Source organism: Haliotis rubra, unplaced genomic scaffold (assembly GCF_003918875.1).
Source record: "Haliotis rubra isolate DU_JTF1 unplaced genomic scaffold, ASM391887v1 Scf1485, whole genome shotgun sequence".
Classification (NCBI taxonomy): domain Eukaryota; kingdom Metazoa; phylum Mollusca; class Gastropoda; order Lepetellida; family Haliotidae; genus Haliotis; species Haliotis rubra.
Window position 1 is genome coordinate 50,606 of NW_025765431.1, and position 21,589 is coordinate 72,194.

At 41.9% G+C, this 21,589-nt stretch overlaps 2 protein-coding genes across 2 annotated transcripts; both read right to left on the bottom strand.

Annotated features, from left to right (window-relative positions):
- Positions 1-1,856: 1,856 nt before the first annotated feature.
- LOC124269891 (retinol dehydrogenase 7-like) lies at positions 1,857-19,407 on the bottom strand. Its single transcript, XM_046704935.1, has 7 exons — positions 18,979-19,407; positions 4,573-4,789; positions 3,886-4,086; positions 3,328-3,480; positions 2,903-3,096; positions 2,273-2,503; positions 1,857-2,049 (listed from the first exon to the last, which is right to left on the bottom strand). The coding sequence occupies exons 2-7, from the start codon at positions 4,787-4,789 to the stop codon at positions 1,936-1,938; spliced, it is 1,110 nt and encodes a 369-aa protein (XP_046560891.1). The 5' UTR covers positions 18,979-19,407; the 3' UTR covers positions 1,857-1,935.
- Positions 9,618-18,818, bottom strand: LOC124269899 (U-scoloptoxin(05)-Cw1a-like). The gene is made up of 4 exons (XM_046704944.1): positions 18,767-18,818; positions 11,993-12,130; positions 10,370-10,641; positions 9,618-10,312 (listed from the first exon to the last, which is right to left on the bottom strand). The coding sequence occupies exons 1-3, from the start codon at positions 18,804-18,806 to the stop codon at positions 10,436-10,438; spliced, it is 384 nt and encodes a 127-aa protein (XP_046560900.1). The 5' UTR covers positions 18,807-18,818; the 3' UTR covers positions 9,618-10,312; positions 10,370-10,435.
- Positions 19,408-21,589: the final 2,182 nt, after the last annotated feature.

Here is a 21,589-nt window from a genome sequence, read left to right on the forward strand (position 1 = left end):
AAAGTGGTATGTGTTCGATGTTCAGATAGGCATTCTGGTCACTGTTCTGATGATACCGAAGTGACTGCTGATGGAGGCCATATTCGACACTGAAATGTTCTTTCCCATGACCCATAAGTGACGTTACCAAATGACGATGTCATACTGACAACATCAAGACACAGTTCTGGTTATAAATATGATGTGGTAGTGTGTGGCCTTGTGCATTGTGCTCAGGTCACAAATCAGTTGAAGTTAAGCAACGCTGGGCGCGGAGAGTTATCGCATGGGTGACCGTGTTTGGCAGCTTGACTCCTGAGAGTTTCTAGGATTTTAGTCCTGCCCGACATGTGATACATATAGTCTCACCTAAGGCAAGTGAGTTTGTTCAAAATTGCCTCTGTTTACCCAGCAGAACATGGGTACTTGGCGGGATATGATATGTGGCTATTAACCTTCTAGCGCCTCACAAACAGCTTGGGTTATCTGGGGTAATAATGATCTGATTGTGCGCTTTGAGCAGGATGTGAAGCCTGGAAAGGCGCGTTATAAATATTCACCATTATTTATTATTTCAAAAAGCAAACATCAATATCTTCATTCATCACTGTATCAAAGCTTTACTTTATTCGCGTTCGTTTGGATTCGAGTATATATATATTTCCTCGAGAAGCCTACGCATGTATAATTATGTCATTGAGACATTTACAGTAGCAATAACAACTATTAGTCACTTTTGTTAAGTTCACGTTACGGATAAACGATCACTCGTGAAGATATCCAGCTGCACATTTCCCCAGCCATCGTGTTGATGTGTCGGTCACTTCGACGCCGTGTATATATACTAGCCACATAAAGAAACTGTGCATTATCAAAATATTATCCCAGTTGATAAGTACGATAACAATGTCAAAGGTACATATAAACTTTAATGGAGGGATCATGAGACCATAACAAGTCGGGATAATTTCAATTGAAAAGTCAATCACAATGACGTCACGAGTCCACAAGCGGGACAGGGGTCAAATGACCATGTCACAAGCTCAATAACGGGTATATCCACCATCGGCATTGAGAACAGCAGTGCATCGACGATGCAGAGAGCCTATCAAACGTGCATGGAAAGCTTGTGGGATGTCACGCCAGATTCTCGCAAGTTCTGTTGCAAGGCCAAGGATGTTATCTGACGTCGTGGTCTGATCCCGTGATGACGTAAACGTTGTCGAACTGTGTTGGGGTGGATACGGCGAAGTCCTGGGATGGTTCGGGCAGTCATCACTGCAGTCTGAAACCTGTGGCGAAGGTGGGTCACCCTTATCCATCTGTCCTGTCTTGGCGTTGTTACACGTGGACGTCCAGAACGTGGCCGATCGATGACGTCATTGTGTTCTGATAGCGTCTCACCAGTGCAGAAATGGTGTTCCGGTGGCAGTGGAAATGTGCAGCCACTTGTCGTTGAGACATTCCCCCACGGACCATCCCAATGGCCTCATGACGTTGTGCAGTCGTGAGCCTTGGCATGCTATGCGTTTCAATAGCCGTTTAATTTTTTTGAACGATTGCAAGGGCAGGGGTTGAGCTTTCCAAAGTGACGGAATTGTGGCGCATTCATTTGCTCTGTTTCTCTTTCCCGGAATGCACATGCAACAACGTACTGCACGTCTCAAGGACGAACCCACTGACGTCATGGAACGTGGCACGTGCATGCATGTTGGATACATGTCAATAATCTCTGAATTTAAATCCTTATGTGTCTACACAGGTTTGATAAATTTACATTTTAAATTTTTGTATGCACAGTTTCTTTTAGGCCTAGTATATTTGAAAGAAACTTAAAACAGGACGAGGCCACCCACACATGAAAAATGGATTCGGAAAATGATAAAATACCTTTATTAAGCACTCCTGAGCATTAACTAAATTCATTTACAAATGTTTATTTGCACGTCAGCTTCTTCAATGCCTAGAAGTTGTACTTGCATAGAAAGCTTCTTTTGGCAATGGACGCAGGTAGAAATACAATGGATCCATAATAAATACAGGCAGGACATTTCTGAGGCGAGCCATCGTCTGAAAGGTTAAGACAAGTTTGGATCATGTACATGCATGTGGAAAGATATTAAGAAGCATTAAAGGCAAATACAACAAGAAATTATACCGGAGGTTCAGTACGTTTTCCAAATGATGTTTAAATACCAGAATATATTTCACAGATTTAGTTTTTACATGGTTGATGAGCAATCAAATTTGTCCATATTGAACATATACTTCATACACATTGTTCTTCACTCACACAGTCGCCGTCCACCCTCTGCCCATCAACAAGGTAGCGACTGTCTGGCCGGCAGCTAAGTATGGCATCTTCAAAGGCATCAAGCATTGGTTGGATGTCCTGGTCGGAAGACCCTGGGCGCATTTTTGGCACCCGCATGTATGTGTCCAGATAGTCTTGCCCATACGCTGTCCTTATTTCATCGCTGACATTATCGATCAGCTTCTTGCTCAAAACTTTGTATCGTTCAACCTGTTTGGGGGTGAATAAAATGCGAACATATAACTAGTTATCAACATAAACACATAAAGATATTAGCATGCATTTACCTGATGAAGGGGCAAGAAGTAGCCCAGAAACGGCGTGTTGTAAATAATGAAGAAGTTGTAAATCAACACCGCACGTTGTTATGTTACTCTTAAATGCCCATCAAACATGTATTGTTTGAAAGAATTCATGCCAAATCAAACTATATAGGAAGCGTAAACACCAGAGAATAACCATTCTCGAATTTCTGCCAATTCCATTTGACGTTATTGGCAAATTGGAGAGGGGGAAAATGATAGGAATAGATAACAACAGGTGTTCAATAAAGATATGGAACATATTCTATTGTAAATACATAGCATAGCAAAGAACCAACAACCGTACGTTTTCTTCATTGAATAAACCAGTGTTGAGCCCAAACATTCCGGGTTCCACGTGAATGACCTTGACTCCAAACCTCCTCATCTCTAGCCTAAGACAGTCGGTAAAACCCTCAAGACCAAATTTACTCATGACATAGCCGGAATCCCCACAGAAGGCTTGTAATCCTCGGACGCTTGTGACGTTAATAACTCTGCCTAAAACACAAACGTCATATGTTGGTAATCATTAATATGTGACTATCTGCATATCAATGGGCATTTTCAAAGAATAAATAAAATAAATCTTCAAAGTTGCTCTCATATCCACAACTGAAAACAAGCAAACGTAGCTCACCTTTACATTTTCTAACAACTGACAGAAAGACTTTACACATTCGTACAGCCCAAAATATGTTGACGTCTGCAGTTCAAGCAAACGTAGCTCACCTTTACATTTTCTAACAACTGACAGAAAGACTTTACACATTCGTACAACCCCAAATAAGTTAACTTCTGCAATTCTCTTATACGCTTCCATGGTCTGTATCTCCACATCGCCTTTGCAGATTATCCCAGCATTGTTTACCAAGGTCCACAAGCCTGAAAAATTAAACACAGCATCACAATGACTACAAAGGTGATATTTTATTTGTCCTCTTCAAAATGTTCATTTCAAAGGTTTGGATGTGAACGACAAAATGCGTGGTGTACCAGATTATCATTTGGTGTCGAATGTAACAACTCGGCCAATATGCGAGGCAAAGTGGTTTGAACAAAAGTGATACATTCTTTTATGTACTGAATTGTTACAAAGAAAACGTTACGAACTTTGTAAACCAATTCAGCCATGGTATAATAGTAAGGTACGTTTCGATGAAGGTTGCGTTTCTGTTATTCATGTGCGTGCTGCAAAAAGCTAGATATGCCATAATCCGAAACGACGCGAACATTTCAATTCATCTACAATGATGTCTTCGAATTCATCCCAGAAATGCCCTAATGTACCTTCTTTAAAACATATGGGCTTGATCTGTTCAAGGCAGGCAAGAACGCTCGCATCCGAACTGACATCCAGCTGTAAAACACGCATATTCTTGCTTCCATCTTTCTTCAATAGTTTTGCTCCTTCACTTTGTTCAGAAAGGCATGTAGCAAATACCTTTAAACCTTTGCTATCAAGGAGTCGAGCAAGACTATTTCCAAAACCTGAAACGAGAAAACGTTCATGTAAAATCTCTATGCAATGACGCTGATAGATTACTATGTACGTGCTCAGCCGGTGACTACGCCGACACACCATGTAACAACCGAATGATCAAGCTCATACAGTATAGATAAGATTAAATTGGAAGATATATTTTCACTGTCATCAATTTGTTCATCTTCCTCTCTTTCAGAGTCTTGGTCATCGCTCTCACGTGTTTAGTAATGGTCATCACTCTCACGTTTATTAATTGTCATCACTCTCAAATCATCAATTGTCATCAGTCACATTTGTGTTTATTTGGCCATCACTCTCACGTTTATTAATCGTCATCATTTTCACATATTTACTAGTCATCACTCTGAAATATTTATCATCTCTTTTAATCGGCTTCAGTCTCTTATGTTCATGAATGGTCATCACGGTTAGAAGTTTATTAACAGTTATAATCCTATCGTTATGTGAGGTCTTTACAAACTAAACCTTACCTGTGTCACAACCTGTAATGAGTACATATTTCCCTTGTGCATCAATCCTTCTTGCTCTTGCTCTTCGAATTAGCCAGTAGCATACAAAAATGCTTCCGGTGAGAAGAAAACTAGGAATAGTCAGTCCACATGGTGACACGTACATCAGACAAAGGGCTGACACACAGAAAAGCAGCTCGGTGGTGCCGAGACCAACCATTTCAACACAGCGGGTCATCTTTAAACAGAAAGGGGCCAGTATTATTCTTAATGAAATCCTATATCCCTCTTTGACAATATTTTGTTCATTTCCACAATCCTTTTCAATTAAAAGTTGTGTTATGTCAATGAGGAATATATGGACAATTCGTGTCAGGAAACGGGTTCATGTCAATGTCCTCATATCTGTCTCAACCTATTACTTATGAAGCAGAATTATTGCAATTTACCTGTTTCAACAATGAAGAGGGAAAAGCTGGTTCATCGACGATGAATTTGTAATGAATTGAAAACATTCGACTCAGCACAACTTCACGTCACCTGTGCTATTTTCGTATAACACTATCACTCGCTAGATAAAACAACAAATGCACAGTTTATTCTCCTTAATAGTTCGAAATTTGGAAGTAAATGTGTGACAGTTAAGGACGCAACTCGGGCATGCAACTTTAATTTTAAGTTGATATCAGATGGTTGTTTTTTGTAAATATTACAGAAACTTTACAAAACACTTGAAAGAAGACTCACCTCGACATTCAACAATCGTAATCAGTAACCGTTGACCTGCCAGATTAAAACCACCACGTACACCTCTATTAATAGCCGTTGACCTACGCATCTTAGCGGTCCGGGTCGGTGGGACAGTATTATGATCAAATAGTTCGCTCGTCACACCGAAGAGCGAAGGTTCGATCACCCACATGGGTGTTTAGTTATAATGACTCTACATATGTGTCAGCCGGAGAGCGGATGGTCGCGAGTTCAATCCCCGACCGCGTCATACCAAAAGATGTTAAAATGTGGTACTTTTTGGTCCCTGCCTGGCGCTCGGCATTAATGGGTACAACAAGGACTGGTCGGCTCGGAGTCAGTGTAATGTGTCTGAGTGGGGTATTCATGCTTCACTGCGGCGTGGTATCTCAGTGGGCTAGCACTATAAAACCAGCTTAAGTCTGGGCTAGTACAAGCAGCCGCACATACACATACACACGCATGCACATCGTCATATGAGCGAAATATTCTCAAGCACGACGTTAAACCCAATTTCACCTTACCTCACATATGTGTCAATAATTAAAAGGGGTGTTATAGTAGCTAACTGGTTAAATCGTTTGTTTGTCACGCCGAAGGTCCGGATTCGATTCCCCTCATGGATACAACACGTGGTGCTCATTTCGGTGTTCCCCGTTGTGATATTGCTAAAAGCGGCATCAAACCACATCCACTCACTCTTAGCATCCCATTAGTATTAGACTCCACCCGGCATATTTCGTTAGCTATAGATATACCTCGCACACCAAAAACGTAGTTCACTGTAACCCGCTAGTGGAACAAGAAGGTTAAGCAACGTGGCCACCTACCTTGAGTGAGCGAGTGAGTGAGTTTTTACGCCACGTTTAGCAATATTCCAGCAATATCACAGCGGGGGACACCAGAAATGGGCTTCACACATTGTACACATGTGGGGAATCGAACCCGGGCCTTAAGTCTGACGAGCAAACGCTTTATCCTCTAGGCTACCCACCGCCCCCGACATCACGAAATGTCGTACTGGTAAATACCATCGGGTATACAGCTTGTTACTTAGCAACATTTAAGACGTAAACAAGACCCCCAGACAGGGTTGTATGTTGAAAAGGCAGTCTATGGCTTCTAAAAGCACATTTGATATATGATCAATCAGTGCATTCGCATGCGGTGTCTATGAGGCGGGACTACGATGATAATGCATGTATATTCAATTCATAATTTGAGTATGGTTTTAAGCCGCTTCTAGCAATATTCCAGCAACATCACAGCGGGAGGACACCAGAGATGGTCTTCACACAATGTACCCATGTCGAAGGGCCTTCGGCGTCACGAGCAAACATCACAGTCACTGGGCTACCCCACCAGCCCTCATATTTGGAGAAATTGGAACCAAGTAGTAACAAATCCATGTTACCAAACAGTGTTTTAGATGATATGATCGACACATGAATTAGTGAAACTTATCACAAGGATGCCAAAATGACAGAGATGAGTCGCAGGAAATGATCTTCAGGAGTTGACATTGTGGACAAACAAGTAAATATTTATATTATCGTAATAAACAGCAACTCACCCCCACCTGTACAATCCGTTTAGAATATACAAACACAACATTGCCACGTGTAAGCGTTCTTCTACACGCGTTTCAATGATTTTAATATACCTGTATAATGTGCTACAGTACCGCATGGCGAACGATGCATTCATGTGTCTACTCATCAATATGAACTTTGCTCAGTCCCGATATATATATATATATATATATATATATATATACAAGTTTTGATATATTTAACACAACTAATCATAGTGCTTATTTTGTGAACTGAAATTGCATATGTCTGCCAGATGTCGAAACCTCAATGAGAAATACATACTCTGATACAAGCAATCCTATTAAGCACATTGTTTTTGGGCAAAATGTATCACTTTTTAATCATTGTTATACGGTAGAGCCAATAGGCACAAAGGCAGTTTCCACCTACTACCACATTGGTGCTGTTATTTGACTACGGGTACTCGTTTGTACAAGGCTTATTCGAGGAAATGCTGGAATACAGGTTTGGCCTCTGAGCGTGAGTGAGTGAGTGGATTGGATTTTACGCCACAGCAATATCTGTATACTGGGGTATCACATTGTACCCATGAGGGGAATCGAACCGGGTCTTCGGCGGAACGCATGTAACATAACAGTGCTGTCGATGGCATTTATTTAGGACTTGTCTATGTAGTTTTTCGGTTAACTTAGGTATGATTTTGTTTGTTTAACGCCGCACTTAGCTATATGGTGGAAGTCTGTAAATAATGGAGTCTGGACCAGGCACAGTAATCAACAACATGAGCATCGATCTACGCAATTGGGATACGATGATTTGTGTCAAATATGTGAGCGAGCCTAGTCACCCGAGAGTTTCTAGGACTTCAGTCCTGTCCCACAACGAGGCACACGTGACACATGTTATCTCACCCAAGGCAAGTGAGTTTGTTCATAAATTGACTCCGTTCACCCAGCAATGAATGGGTACCCGGTGGAATAAGTCATATGACTGTAAACCTTATCAGGGGTAATGTCGAACGCCTTGATCATGCACAAGTGCGTGGGAACAGGTGCTTTATGGAGCCAATGATGCACAGAGATTCAGGGCTTCGGTTGAAACAAAAACCCGCCTTCGACACTCACTGTCCTCTGTATTGCTCGAACAGTGCCGAGACGACATTGCACTATTATCAAGGTAAATATGTTGGTAAACAGAGTAGAGAATATAAAGGGTACAATATTCTACAGTGTGCCCTTTGACAGCGCTCATACAGTGTCGATGGCCGCAAAATCAACAACGGGGCTTATCAGAACGTGACAAGCAGCTCCTCGTTATTGATTGTGTAGAACAGGAGCATGTTGTAGCTTAAATTCACCTACATGAAACTATCAGGTGTTATAGAGATCACTTACTTCTCTTGTAAGGAGCATTATATAGTACATCGTACAGTATAAGTAACGCATAAGCGGCCGTTGTCCCCGTGGGAAATAGACAGTGTGTTATTGGGCACAATCCGTCTTTAAAAACGATCAAAACCAACACTGGCCACATTACGCAGACATTTTGTCCGACCGATCCCAATGCATAACATTATTTGGCTTTAACGCTGCTTTGAACAGGATTCGGGGCTGTGGGTTAGCCTAGTGGATAAAGCGGTCGCTCATTACGCCGAAGACCGGATTTCAATTCCTCATATCGGTACAAAGAGTGAAGCCCATTTCCGGTTGCCACCAAGCCGCAAGATTGCTGAAATATTGCTAAAATCGCGTAAATTCGTACTCACTCACTCATTAAACAGGATTCTAGTTACATCCCGACGTGTCGGTTTAATGCGCGCGGAAAGATAGACATTATACAGTTTATGCAGAGGTTTGTCATGTGCATGGTGCTAACAAACCCATAACCGGGGATAGAACAAGCATTGGTTTCTGGCGTGCCTAAGGGATGCAACTCTGCACAGCGATTTTCTGTACGAGTGAGTATGAATTTACGCCGCGCAATATTCCATCAATATCACGGCGGGGCACACCAGAAATGGCCTTCACACATTGTAACCATGTGGGGAATCGAACCCGGGTTTTCGACTCGACGAGCGAACGCTTTAACCATTAGGCTACCCCACCGCTCCTTTTCGGTACGAAAGAAGGAACACATCACACAGACATATAAAGTCGTTTAAGTAGGTGTATAAAACATAGATATATCCAGCAGTTCATACACAGATTTCAAGCATTCACACATTAAGATTATGAGAAAAAGGAGAATATTTCATAACGTTTATTACCTAAAGCCGTTGATCTTTAATGTACAATACTGTTAATTCATTATTTACACACCCATCAAACATAACAAGTCCACAGTTAAAACAGAGGAAAAAAACATGTACCTAAAATACATAAAGGAAAACACATATATATTGAAACTTAAACGGTGCCTTCGTCTCTTTAACCAACTGATGTCTTCAGTAGTCACTTCCAGTGATGGAACAGCTCCAAGATAGAACAGGTTTCACACACTGTATTGTGGTAAATAGACGACACATATTTGGTCAGGTAGTCATTTACTTGATTATTTACAATCCGCTGTTTTATAGCTGGAATATTTCTGAATACCTGTTATGATATTCATCATACTGTAGACATGTTTCAACCTGAGAACAGTTCAAGCAATATTATGCATTAAGAAACATATCAGCGTCTTCGTACTGACCTCATCCTCAGCGTGTAGTGAACAGGGCCTAGATTTTCGAAGCTCTCTTAGCGCTAAGGTAGTCGTAAATGGCACTTACAACTATCTTAGCGCTAAGAGAGCTTCGAAAATCTGGGCCCAGGTCAGTGAAAGGAACAGTTTTATCAGTTGACCACGCTCAGTATCAATGTAATCAGGTTCCAGGTCACGTTAGGTTAAGCCGCGTCTTCCCGCACAATACATTACAATCCTTGTAGATTGTATCAACATAGACTCCTTGTTGAAATGCTGTTTGCGAAAAATCTAAGATGACACCTGTTGTCAGTGTAATGGGATGAGATACCCAGCGGTGAACATGAGTCATGTTAGGACGACACCTGTGACATGCGTGTGAGTAATACCACCAGGACACCGTTAACATGGACATCAGGAATACCACGGTGAGACGTCACCTGTACATGTCACGTGTATATGTGTAACACCGAAATGAACCTTTAATATGGACACATGGGTATTTCCAGGAGGAGATATATCAACTGGTCAGGAGGAGACGTCACCTGGACCGGAGTATTGCCAGGAGGAGACGTCACCTGGACAGGAGCATTGTCAGGATGAGACGCATCACCTGGACAGTATTGTCAGGAGGAGACGTCACCTGGACAGGTATTGTCAGGAGGAGACGTCACCTGGACAGGAGCATTGTCAGGAGGAGACGTCACCTGGACAGGAGTATTGTCAGGAGGAGACGTCACCTGGACAGGAGCATTGTCAGGAGGAGACGTCACCTGGACAGGAGCATTGTCAGGAGACGAGACAGGAGCATTGTCAGGAGGAGACGTCACCTGGACAGGAGTATTGTCAGGAGGAGACACATCACCTGGTCGGGAATATTGTCAGGTTACGTCCTGTCACCTGAGCCCCATTAAAGCCAGCATGACACATAACGTGATGATTGTCCCTGCAGGACAGAAGGGTTGGTTTGAGTTAGGCACTGAGTTACATCCATCTGTGTCGCATGTTTCGTAGCAGACTTCCGTCTTCTGGTTCTCCATCAGCTGGCTCCTGCAGATGCTGTGCATGTCCACGTAGCTGCAGTCGCGGAACACAACACGACCTGTTGGAGAAAACGTGGACTTCAGATTGCAATGGAATATACGTGTACAGAAGCTGATCATAGTCAAGGGATTGAGTTTCGGTTTAACGACGCTTTGAACAATATTTCAGTTATACCAGGGTCAGCTATATGAAGGATAAGGTGATCCAGATGTTAGACGTGTACAACTTTCATGAAAATGGGAACCACGGCTATAGTAAATATAACAGGTCGAACTGGGATTCAACTAAGTACCATTGGTTTCTGCCACGCCTAAGACCCGCATCACTGCAGGGCGAATTACATCGCCTCAGACGACAGCGACAGCCGGGCCCCGGATTTGGGCTGAAGCATTTTTCAGTTACGGCACTGCACTTAACCAAATGACAAAGTAAAGTCTAAATGCATCAGAGTGCTGTCGTTTACCATGAAACCCGGGCGAATGGGTAGGGTGTAGACGAATGACTGGTTATAATCGAGGCGATTCTAGGATTCGACTTCGAAACAAGCTCTACACATAAATGCGGGCCTTATTACTTAAGTCACTTAGACCCTACAACATCTGCACACTGGATGATTTAACAATGACAATTTATCACAGTAAAACACATTTATCTAACACATGTTATAGATGGGATTACACTGTCTCAGTAAAGTACAGATTCTGGTACTTCAGTTTAATTGAGTACCATTCGGGATTCGAACACACACCCTCAGAGTCCGACACCTAATCGCCAGCACACAAAGTCACATATGGAAGCCGCGGTGAATGAGTGGGTTTGCGGCTAAATTTGACCACTTTCTATTGTCAGGACAATCATTGTGTATTCATAACACATTTATCATCCAAGTGGGTTATATGCCTGCAGAGGTGAGGTGAGGTGAAATTGGGTTTTACGTCGTGCTTGAGAATATTTCGCTCATATGACGACGTGCATGCGTGTGTATGTGCGGCTGCTTGTACTAGCCCAGACTTAAGCTGGTTTTATAGTGCTAGCCCACTGAGATACCATGCCGCAGTGAAGCATGAATACCCCACTCAGACACATTATACTGACACCGAGCCGACCAGTCCTTGTTGTACCCATTAATGCCGAGCGCCAGGCAGGGACCAACAAGTACCATATTTTAACGTCTTTAGGGATGACGTGGTCGGGGATCGAACCCGCTACCTTCCGCTCTCCGGGTGGACGCTCTAACCACTACACCACGGAGGCGGTTTATATGCCTTCAGACCCCACACATAGCTACGCATACCAGTTGTAAACAATACTCTCTGAATATACCTCGCATTACTTCGTGACATGGAAACAGACTCTTATAACACCTGACACTACAGACATGGAGATGACCCGGTTGCTGTACAGCCTACCTGTTCTGATAGTGCCCGAGTAAGTCACACAAAACTGGGCTCCTTGATATAGTCCCATGCAGTCTGTCGGCTCGACTCTCCCGTTCGCACAGGGTCGGGTGTGGATTGATGTGCACTGGGCACACTTTAGGCTCAGCACTGAAAACTCAACAGAAACAAATACATCATATCTACGTGCAGTCCTCAGTAAACGCGTTGGTGCTTCAATAACACGTATCCATATTATTCTGCGTCGCCCAGAAGGCGGTGTCAAACTATACTCACGCTCTACAGCTTACATGCAATCCAGGCTTCAGAAATTAAAGCGGTTAAAGCGTTCGCTCGTCAAGCCGAAGACCCGGGTTCGATTCCCCACATGGGTGCAATGTGTGAAGCCCATTTCTGGTGTCCCCCGCCGTGATGTTGCTGGAATATTGCTAAAAGCGGCGAAAAACTAAACTTACTAACTTAGAAATAACTTTTCAGGCAAAGCCAGTGGTAATTGTAACATTCAAAGAAATCAGATGATTATGTTACAGTGTTGGTCCGAGGTTGGTTCGGACCATATCCTAGGTTTGGTTTAGTTTGTTGTTTTACGCCGCACTCAGCAATATTCCAGCTATATGGCGGTGGTCTGTAAATAATCGAGTGTGGACCAGACAATCCAGTGATCAACAGCATGAGCATCGATCTGCGCAATTGGGAACCGATGACATGTGTCAACCAAGCCAACAAGCCTGACCACCCGATCCCGTTAGTCGCCTCTTACGACAAGCATGGGTTACTGAAGGCCAATATTCTAACTCGGACCTTCACGTGTCTTCACACCATGAAACATGTGGGCATATATGTAGTACTTCAATTCGAATTCAGCGTCGTCGTGAATGACAACCTAGCACAACAAGAACGTCAGACTGGTAACGAGTACCTATCTCACTGTATCAGTAGACATACCATAAGTCCCAGTACAAACGTTCGAATTTCAAGAAACGAACAACGATTGTCAGCTTTTAAAACTCACTCACTTACTGAGAAAAACACAAAGGTACCATACCACATCCTTATACGATACACCAGTTCCGTATTCACTCTCGTTGGTTCGAACTGAGTAAATCACGTTAATTTGGACCCCATCAACGAGGTATTTTAGGGCCGCTTCTTAGAGCAAACAGATTTGTACTTTGCACAGCCACTTGCTCAAAAAGCAGTGACTCTCCAACTGATCCCAGATGACATTTGTGTGTATCCGTAACTGAACTGAAATGCTAGTTTCACTAGTTCGCAACGCAATACTGTGGAGGAAGCGATCCTTTCTTTCAGAGTACACATTGATGCATACTATGCAATAATACAATACAGCTCTATTTCTGTAACTACATGGGTTCGGTCGATATCCGGTTTACAGTGAAAGTATGCAGTATCTCTACTCCACTGAAGCCCGAGGTATTCAGACTGCTTGCAGTCTGGGCTGACATAACAATTTACCAGGTTTGACGGAGAGAGCCGAACGGAGGTCGCGTTGTTCTTGCAGAAATGGGGGCGGTGGGGTAGCCTAGTGGTTAAAGCGTTGGCTCGTCACGCCGAAGACCAGGGTTCGAATCCCCACATGGGTACAATGTGTGAAGCCCATTTCTGGTGTCCCCCGCCGTGATGTTGCTGGAATATTGCTAAAAGCGGCGTAAAACCAAAAGTCAGTCAGTCAGTCTTGCAGAAATGTGTAGGCACCGGAAAGGGCCGAAACAACTATGAACATATACAAGATGTTCGTACAGCATGATAATTGGCGTCGTAACTTATGAATGTTGAATGTGTACATTAACATAAAACCAAATTATACACTGCATATTTCCCTTATGAGTGATTACACTATAGCTTTGAAACTGCAAGACTTCCAGGAAAAAACCCTTAAGAGGCCATCATGTAATTTATGGTCACTGGCCCTAACTATTACAAAACAGCCAAGTCCCCTGTGCATCGACTCGTTCGGGTCGAGAACGTCAGTTAGTCATTGGTAATAGATATGACAGTGACGGGTTTGACCTGTGATACGGGAACACCACGGCAGGTCCTGGTGACTCACGGACTGGTGCGACCTGCTCTACCTCTTTGTAGGTCACATCTCATTACCAAGCAGTAGTCATGGATGCATGGTGGTCGGACAGACACTAGTCCCAGAAATATGTACAGGTGTCTCATTTAAATACATATATCTAAAACATACAAAATATAATCAAAACGGAGCCCAGATCAATGGGGAATTTCAAACATGACCGATCATTCGGATGAGGAAATCTAGACTTGCCAAAACATTCTGAACTCCTTTAGCAATTAATCTCAACGTGACAGACTCGGTGGTCAGAATGTCCGAGAATGTATAGCACGCCGTTTTCACATTTATTAAGAAATTATCGACATTATTAATTGTTTTATAGATACCATCTTGAATTTGAATATAATGAGTGAGTCAGTGAGTGAGTTTACTATTACGCCACACTCAGCAATATTCCAGGTGGATGGCGGCGGTCTGTTAATAATCGAGTCTGGACCAGATAATCCAGTGATCAACAGTATGAGCATCGATCTACGCAACTGGGATACCATGGCATGTGTCAACCAAGTCGTCGTGTCTGACCACCCTATCCCGTTAGTCGCCTCTTTCGACAAGCATGGGTTACTGAAGGTCATTTCTAACCAGGACCTTTACGGTATCGGAAAACAATTGAAGATATCTTTGATTGATTTCTGATATCCAAAATAGAATCACTGATATCATAAAATGCTACTGTGATATCAAGAAAATATTCCGTGTGTTAAAGATATCAGTAAGACAATGACCATCAAAATGTACATAATTCTATCAGAATTCAATTCAGCATATCTTAAATTCAACTCAAGGTATACTGAAACAGTATATACTTATCCACAGACGCATTATAGATATATTTAATACAATAAGAGATATCTTCTATACAATTAGAGCTATCCTTAACCCTGAGATATCTTCAATTCTTGCCATTACTGATGCCAATAATGAAAATAGATAGATGAAGAAAGATATCAATATATCAGTAATTGATATCTGTAATAAAGACGACAGGAAAGAACAGCAAAAATTAGCTCTATTCGAGATATCATTAATTCATTTCAAGATATCTTCAATTCATTTAAGGGATTTTAAAAAAGGTTAAACAAAACGCTTTTTTATTACATGTCATTCAAACATGAATATATATCACATCTGCACCATTCATTTATGGAAAAAAAACGTAAACATTATAAATATGCACCAAAACTATAACCACTTTAGCCCCGCCCACACGTATGCTTGTTTTTATTTTAGCAGTCGGCCGAATATGGTTGTGACGTCATACCAGAGAGTCCGTATCTTGTGTTGACCTTTTTCTGTAGCGTATACGCCATCATGTTGAAAGTGACAATTAATTAAAGATATCTGTATTTAATTGCAAGATATCAGCAACTGAATTTCATACACTAACAACATCATTTGTATAGTTAATCACATTATGACATTCATTTCGCGATATCACGAATTTTATTACAGATATCACATATCTATATTTATCTCTATTAGAGATATTTTTAAAATTCATTTTATGATATCTTCAATTCAAGATATCTCAATTTTCATTCAAGATATCTAAAACAACACTATTCTCCCTTCCTATCCTTTTCCTGTCATATAGACTATGTTGTTTATACCGTATATAATTCACAGGCTAAGTGTTAGTGTAGGTTTAAGCATGCAGTATTAGGATGCTAGAAGTAGCACTACGGTATGACCGTCGAATCAATTTATCATAATATGGAGATTAGTTTGTCGCATACACGTGCGCTAACAAAATCCATAACAGGTACAGTTTGTATTGTGTATACGGATTGATTACCAATCTCGTGTGTATCTCGGGTTTGACGTTCACGAATAATGAAATATGAATTAAGGAAATCGTTGAATAACCATATGTATTCTGCAACATGTGGTTCGTGAGCTTGAGTAGACTATTATACAATGTTACAGCAATTGAGTCTGAGGTGACGCAGTTCCGGAACGGTTTTGTTGATAATGAATGAGTGAATGAGTATGGTTTTACGCCGCTTTTAGCAGTATTCAAGCAATATCACGGCGGGGACACCAGAAATGGGCTTCACACATTGTACTCATGTGGGGAATCGAACCCTGGTCTTCGGCGTGACGAGCGAACGCTGCAACCACTAGGCTACCCCATCGCCCCCATTTCAGTAATAGATGTCCTGAACCGAGGGTGGGGGCTCCATCTAGACCTGATCAGAGACCGATATTCGGAAAGGATTTTCAGCAAAACAAAAATGACAACTCAAAAATGAAGATCCAAGTAAAGAATTGGTCTTCAACAACTCATGCGTGTCATAAGATACGACTAACGGGATCTGGTGGTCAGGCTCGCTGACGTGATTGACACATGCCATCGCATCCCGACTGCGTAGATCGATGCTCGTGATGTCAATCATTGGATGGTTTGGTCCAGACACCATTATTTACAGACAGTCGTCATATAGCAGGAAAATGGTTGGGTGCGGCGTTAAACAACAAACAAACAAACAAACAAAAGTATAACATCCAAAAATGGAATCAAATGATTTCTTCATTCATGCTAACATGGTTAACACAGCAGATGATAATACCTTGTAGAGGAAACATGCACCTCACTGATAACAGGACCAAAAGGAGGAAGAGGGTTTCATGCTTTAGTTAGGTTAAAGTATTGCATTTATGCAATGTTAACACGCCTGGCTAAAATACTTCTGAATTTAAAAAAAAATAGGAACAAATAATATTTCCCCAATTTTTCTGCAACAATTTTAAATAGTTAATTCTGAACCATCGAACTCAAGGTGAATCCCCACTGGAAACAGTCAAATCTTGAAAGGTCGTGCTGCTTATCACTGAAACATCGCTGTATTGTAAGGCTATATATTTAACGCAACCACACTAAGGCCACATAAAAAAATAGCTTGTTTCTCATCACTTATTTAAAAAAAAATGGGTAGTAGGGAGGATTTTATTTTTTAATAGTTTGGCTGATTTTCTGTACAATGTTAGCGAAAACTTGGAATGCCGGAAGCTGAGACGGATTTCAGGAGTCTGTCGGCTTTATACACGCAAATCTACCAGTGCAAAAAAATAAAAATTAGGGTGGGGCGATAACGAGAAACAAGAAAGTATTTTCATGTGGCCTAACACCACACCCATCCTGGGTATACATTCGTAACTACTCGTGTCATTCCGGCAAGCCGAATGGCGTCTCGTACACCTCTCGTGGCCATGTTTACGACTGGGCCCTGTCTAAGCGCAAACGGGCATGGAGATGAAAATAGTCTAGTACTATTACCAAGGAAAGATAACTCTGAATTTCCAAACATGGCACCTAGAATATCCAATATCCTGTGGGTGGGCAGCAATACAGTCATTTCCTTTGAAAATATGTTTCAGTGTTTAAAGTTTCTGATCCTATAGCTCAAAGTTTATGTTTAAATTGTGCTTTGCATAGTTTTAGCGAAGTTTCAAACTTCAACGGTGCCGCAATTTTCATGCTTCGAAATGCGTTTTACTAGATTTGATTGGTTTGCCACGATTATAATCGCAATAATGGCGTACGATAGGGGTACGAGTCTTCTTGTAGGTCACGGAAAGGGGCGAGTAGTTACGAATGCCTGGGTATAATGTCCATTGGCAGTGTCCGCACATACAGAATCATGTCATGACTGTTCTCCCATACATCGTCCGTCACCAGTTCATGAACTCTGTGACGTCACTACACTATTTGCAGGGCCGAATTATAATTACAGGAAATCACCCACGACCAAAGAAAAACACTTCCCGCAATAACAGGTTTCAGCCCCTCGACTGAATGTGTAATGGGTCCCTGCGATAATATTGACAGTGCTGCGTCTATTCAGATAGAATATCAGTAGTGTATGCCGAATGTTTAGCAGCAATAAGTCAGATGGTCCTAATGTATCGGCGATAATGTCTCCAGTTGTCATTACTGAGTAATTAGATGGTTCCATTGTATAAATCATAAGAAAATCATGAGGAAACGAAACAATGTAGTGTCACCAGAATATGTCAGTTTAAAGTCCCGTTAATTGGTAATGCCGGTGCGCACAAAATGATTTAAAAGTACTTTAAATCCAAATATTGTGTTCTGTTATTCCGGAGTGTTTCTGTAAAACGCTGTTCTTGTCTGTTACTGTTAATCAGTGTCTTGTCTATATGACGTTGTCTGTACCATCTTACATATCGGGTGTGAATATATAGTGGAGATAATGTTGAGATATTGTGTAGAATGTAATGTTATAGAGATGTGTGAAGACAACGTTGTAGGGATATGAGAACACAACGTTATAGTGATATGCGAACACAACGTTATAGATATGTGAACACAATATTATAGAGATATGTGAACACAACGTAAAAGAGATATGTGAACACAACGATGTAAAGATATGTGAACACTACGTTATAGTGATGTGTAAACACTACGTTATAGAGATATGTGAACACAACGTTGTAAAGATATGTGAACACTACGTTATAGTGATATGTGAACACAACGTTATAGAGAAATGTGAACACAACGTTGTAGAGATATGTGAACACAGCGTTATAGAAATATGTAGACCCAACGTTACAGAGATATGTGAACACAACGTTGTAGAGATATGTGTAAAGTATCATACAATAATACAATCGTTCGATCGTTTCTTCGTCGAGCACAAAACGAGAAGTAAGTTTACCACCAGGGTTCAACATGCCATACAATGCATGCATTTTCATTAATGTCACTCAATGGCTGTTAGCGGTGGTTGCATACACCGAAGACGAACACTCTACAACGCAAACGAAAGAATGCGATGCAGTTATTCGCTGTGATAGATATTTTACAGAACTGGCATGTTGTCAATTACACTACATTTTGGGCTGGACGATAACACAGTTGCTTACTCACCTGATGCAATCCGAGCACAGACAGCCACGATCAATACAGCAACACGTGGGAGAGCCGACATGACTTCTTGCAGCCAGGGCTGTGGATCCCGTGATCTCGCCGCAGCACGTGCATCAGCACGCGATGTAAGTTGCACGTGCGTAACTGTAAACAATCCTTTGAAGTGCGAGATCTGACTACATGCCAGCGGTATATACCGGTACAGCAGGTTTGACTGATCGGACGCGGTGCTGTCACGAGAGAAGCGTGGAAGTCGGGCGACTAATGCATGCACGCCGAGTGTTGTGCGAATGGGACGGTGGAAACAGCAAGCTTATTAAAGGCGTATTTCCCACAATGAGGATAGAGTTCACAAAGTACAGGGTTAAACATACCTACTTGAATGAAATTTTTCTTGATTCTCGTTGTGGACTTGTTGTAATTTCTTTGCTTGCTTATTCTTAAAAAACTACATGAACTAATAGCCTCACTGCATTGCAGCACGTGATCTCTTTTAGCCACGCCCACTCAGCCATTGTGGCCACGGCTCATTTGCGCGAGTCTCGCATCAATGAATACTACGGTGTTCGCAAAAAGAGGTAAGTCTGGTGCAAAACCGAAATTTGACTGAAAATACTGAATCATAAATGATAGGTATCGTGAACATTTTTGTAGAAGACTGGGCACACTCATTCACAATTTCATAAAAACACGACGTGTATTTGCGTGTGGGGTTAATAAAGATTATATAAATTACCAAATTCGTAATTTCGAGTTAGGGTTAGGTAATTAAACATACATTGGGTTTTTTTGGGGTAAAATGGACCGAACTTTGGTTTAGTCATTCTACTTTTACCTTGTAAAATGACGTTGCATAAAATTACCCGTCACGTGGTGAATAATAAATGGTCTTCAAGAACTTGGGACAGTGACGTCGAAAGTGACGGCGACGTGCAGAGGACCGGTTTTCAATGAAGATGTATTATATATCAGCAGGAAGCACAAATAACTCCCCGAAGTCCTTGTCCACAAAGTCACTGTAATGCGTATCTTTATGTTACACCGAATTCTAGATACAACTTACCTAATTAATGCAAACACGAATTCGTGAGTCAGAATTTAATAGAAGTAAAATAAATTGCATTTTTAATAGTCCTTATTGTAAAATATGCTGTATGGAGAGAGTGTGTGCCTTTAATTAGGTCCCTCGTAGTTTCCACACTGCCTCAATCTGAAAGGTTATCAAGGAGGAAGTAACCAATTTGTCCAAATTACTCAAAAGCGAATAACGAGCAAGCCCTTTCAGTCGGTGCGGATAGGTCTTTCAGGGGAGATAATTCTTCCTAACTTATTGATGGTTTACCGGTTGGTTGAGGTACGAGAAAATGCATTTAAATTTTCCTTTCAAACGCTCCAACTTGGAAACATATGTCTGAAATATATGTTTAATGGATTGATGTTATTGTCAGTGCATCCAGCGTGTCTAAGTGACATCTACGACAGCAACTCTGCACAGCGAATAGTGGCGCCTTGGAAGACAGGGCAGCCGTTTAACCCGCTAAAACATTTCTGTATGCTGAAATTTATCATAATAAGTAATAATGCCTAAGATCACGAAGAGCCCCTAGGGTAGCCTTGGGGTTAAAGCGTTCGCTCGTCACGCCGAATACCCGGGTTCGATTCCCCACATGGGTACGGCATTGTCCGCCTTGATATTGCTCTAGAATATTGCTAAGAGCGGCCTAAAACAATACTCACACACTCATTCATAGTATATAATGTTTTCGCTAACGACGTGTAAACCAGGCTGACGGCAATAGACTGATAAGAGTGACTGTCACGCGTATGACTTTTCCCCTCGATAATAATAATAATAATAGTCCATTAATATTGCGCGTTTATCCATGCACATTGCATGCTCAAAGCGCTGACATATTACCCCTGGTCAACGAGTACAGAACACTCCATGTGGAGAATACAACCGGTTGCCTGTCAGGCGCTCAAGGTTCAAATTCCGACTACCATCGCAACATACCAGGTACCCAATTTTACAGCTGGGTGGACAGAAGCAAATTTCAACAAACTCACTTGCCTAAGGTGAGACCACATGCGTCATATGTGCTTCGTTGTGGGGCAGGACTGAAGTCCTTGAAACTTTCAGGAGTCAAGCTGCCAAACACGGTCACCCATTTGAGGACTGTCCGCGACCAACGTTGCTTAACAATTTGTGACCTGAGCTCTACGCACAGGACCACACACCGCCACGGTGTGTAACTGTGAAAGGGAGGTAACTTTTGAACGTCTATTTGTCAATGTTATCTCGTCGACTGTCCGCACGTTTTATGATAATGTTAAGCAAGATTCGTTATTGTTGACTCAATAAGTTGTGTGTTTCATGATGAAGAGTAACCACAGTCGAGTAGAGTAAACGTGCGATCCTGAATCCATACTGCTAGCATTGGCGGAGGGTGGGGAAGGATGTTTCAGGGGTTTCGACACCCCACCACCCCTTTGAAAATGAATAAAGACCACTTTGCAGTTAATGTTTTGCACTGGCGGACACCCCCACCCCCCCCCCCCTGAAAATTCCTGGATCCGGCTATGGCTAGTCTGGAATTAAACAACGAATTAC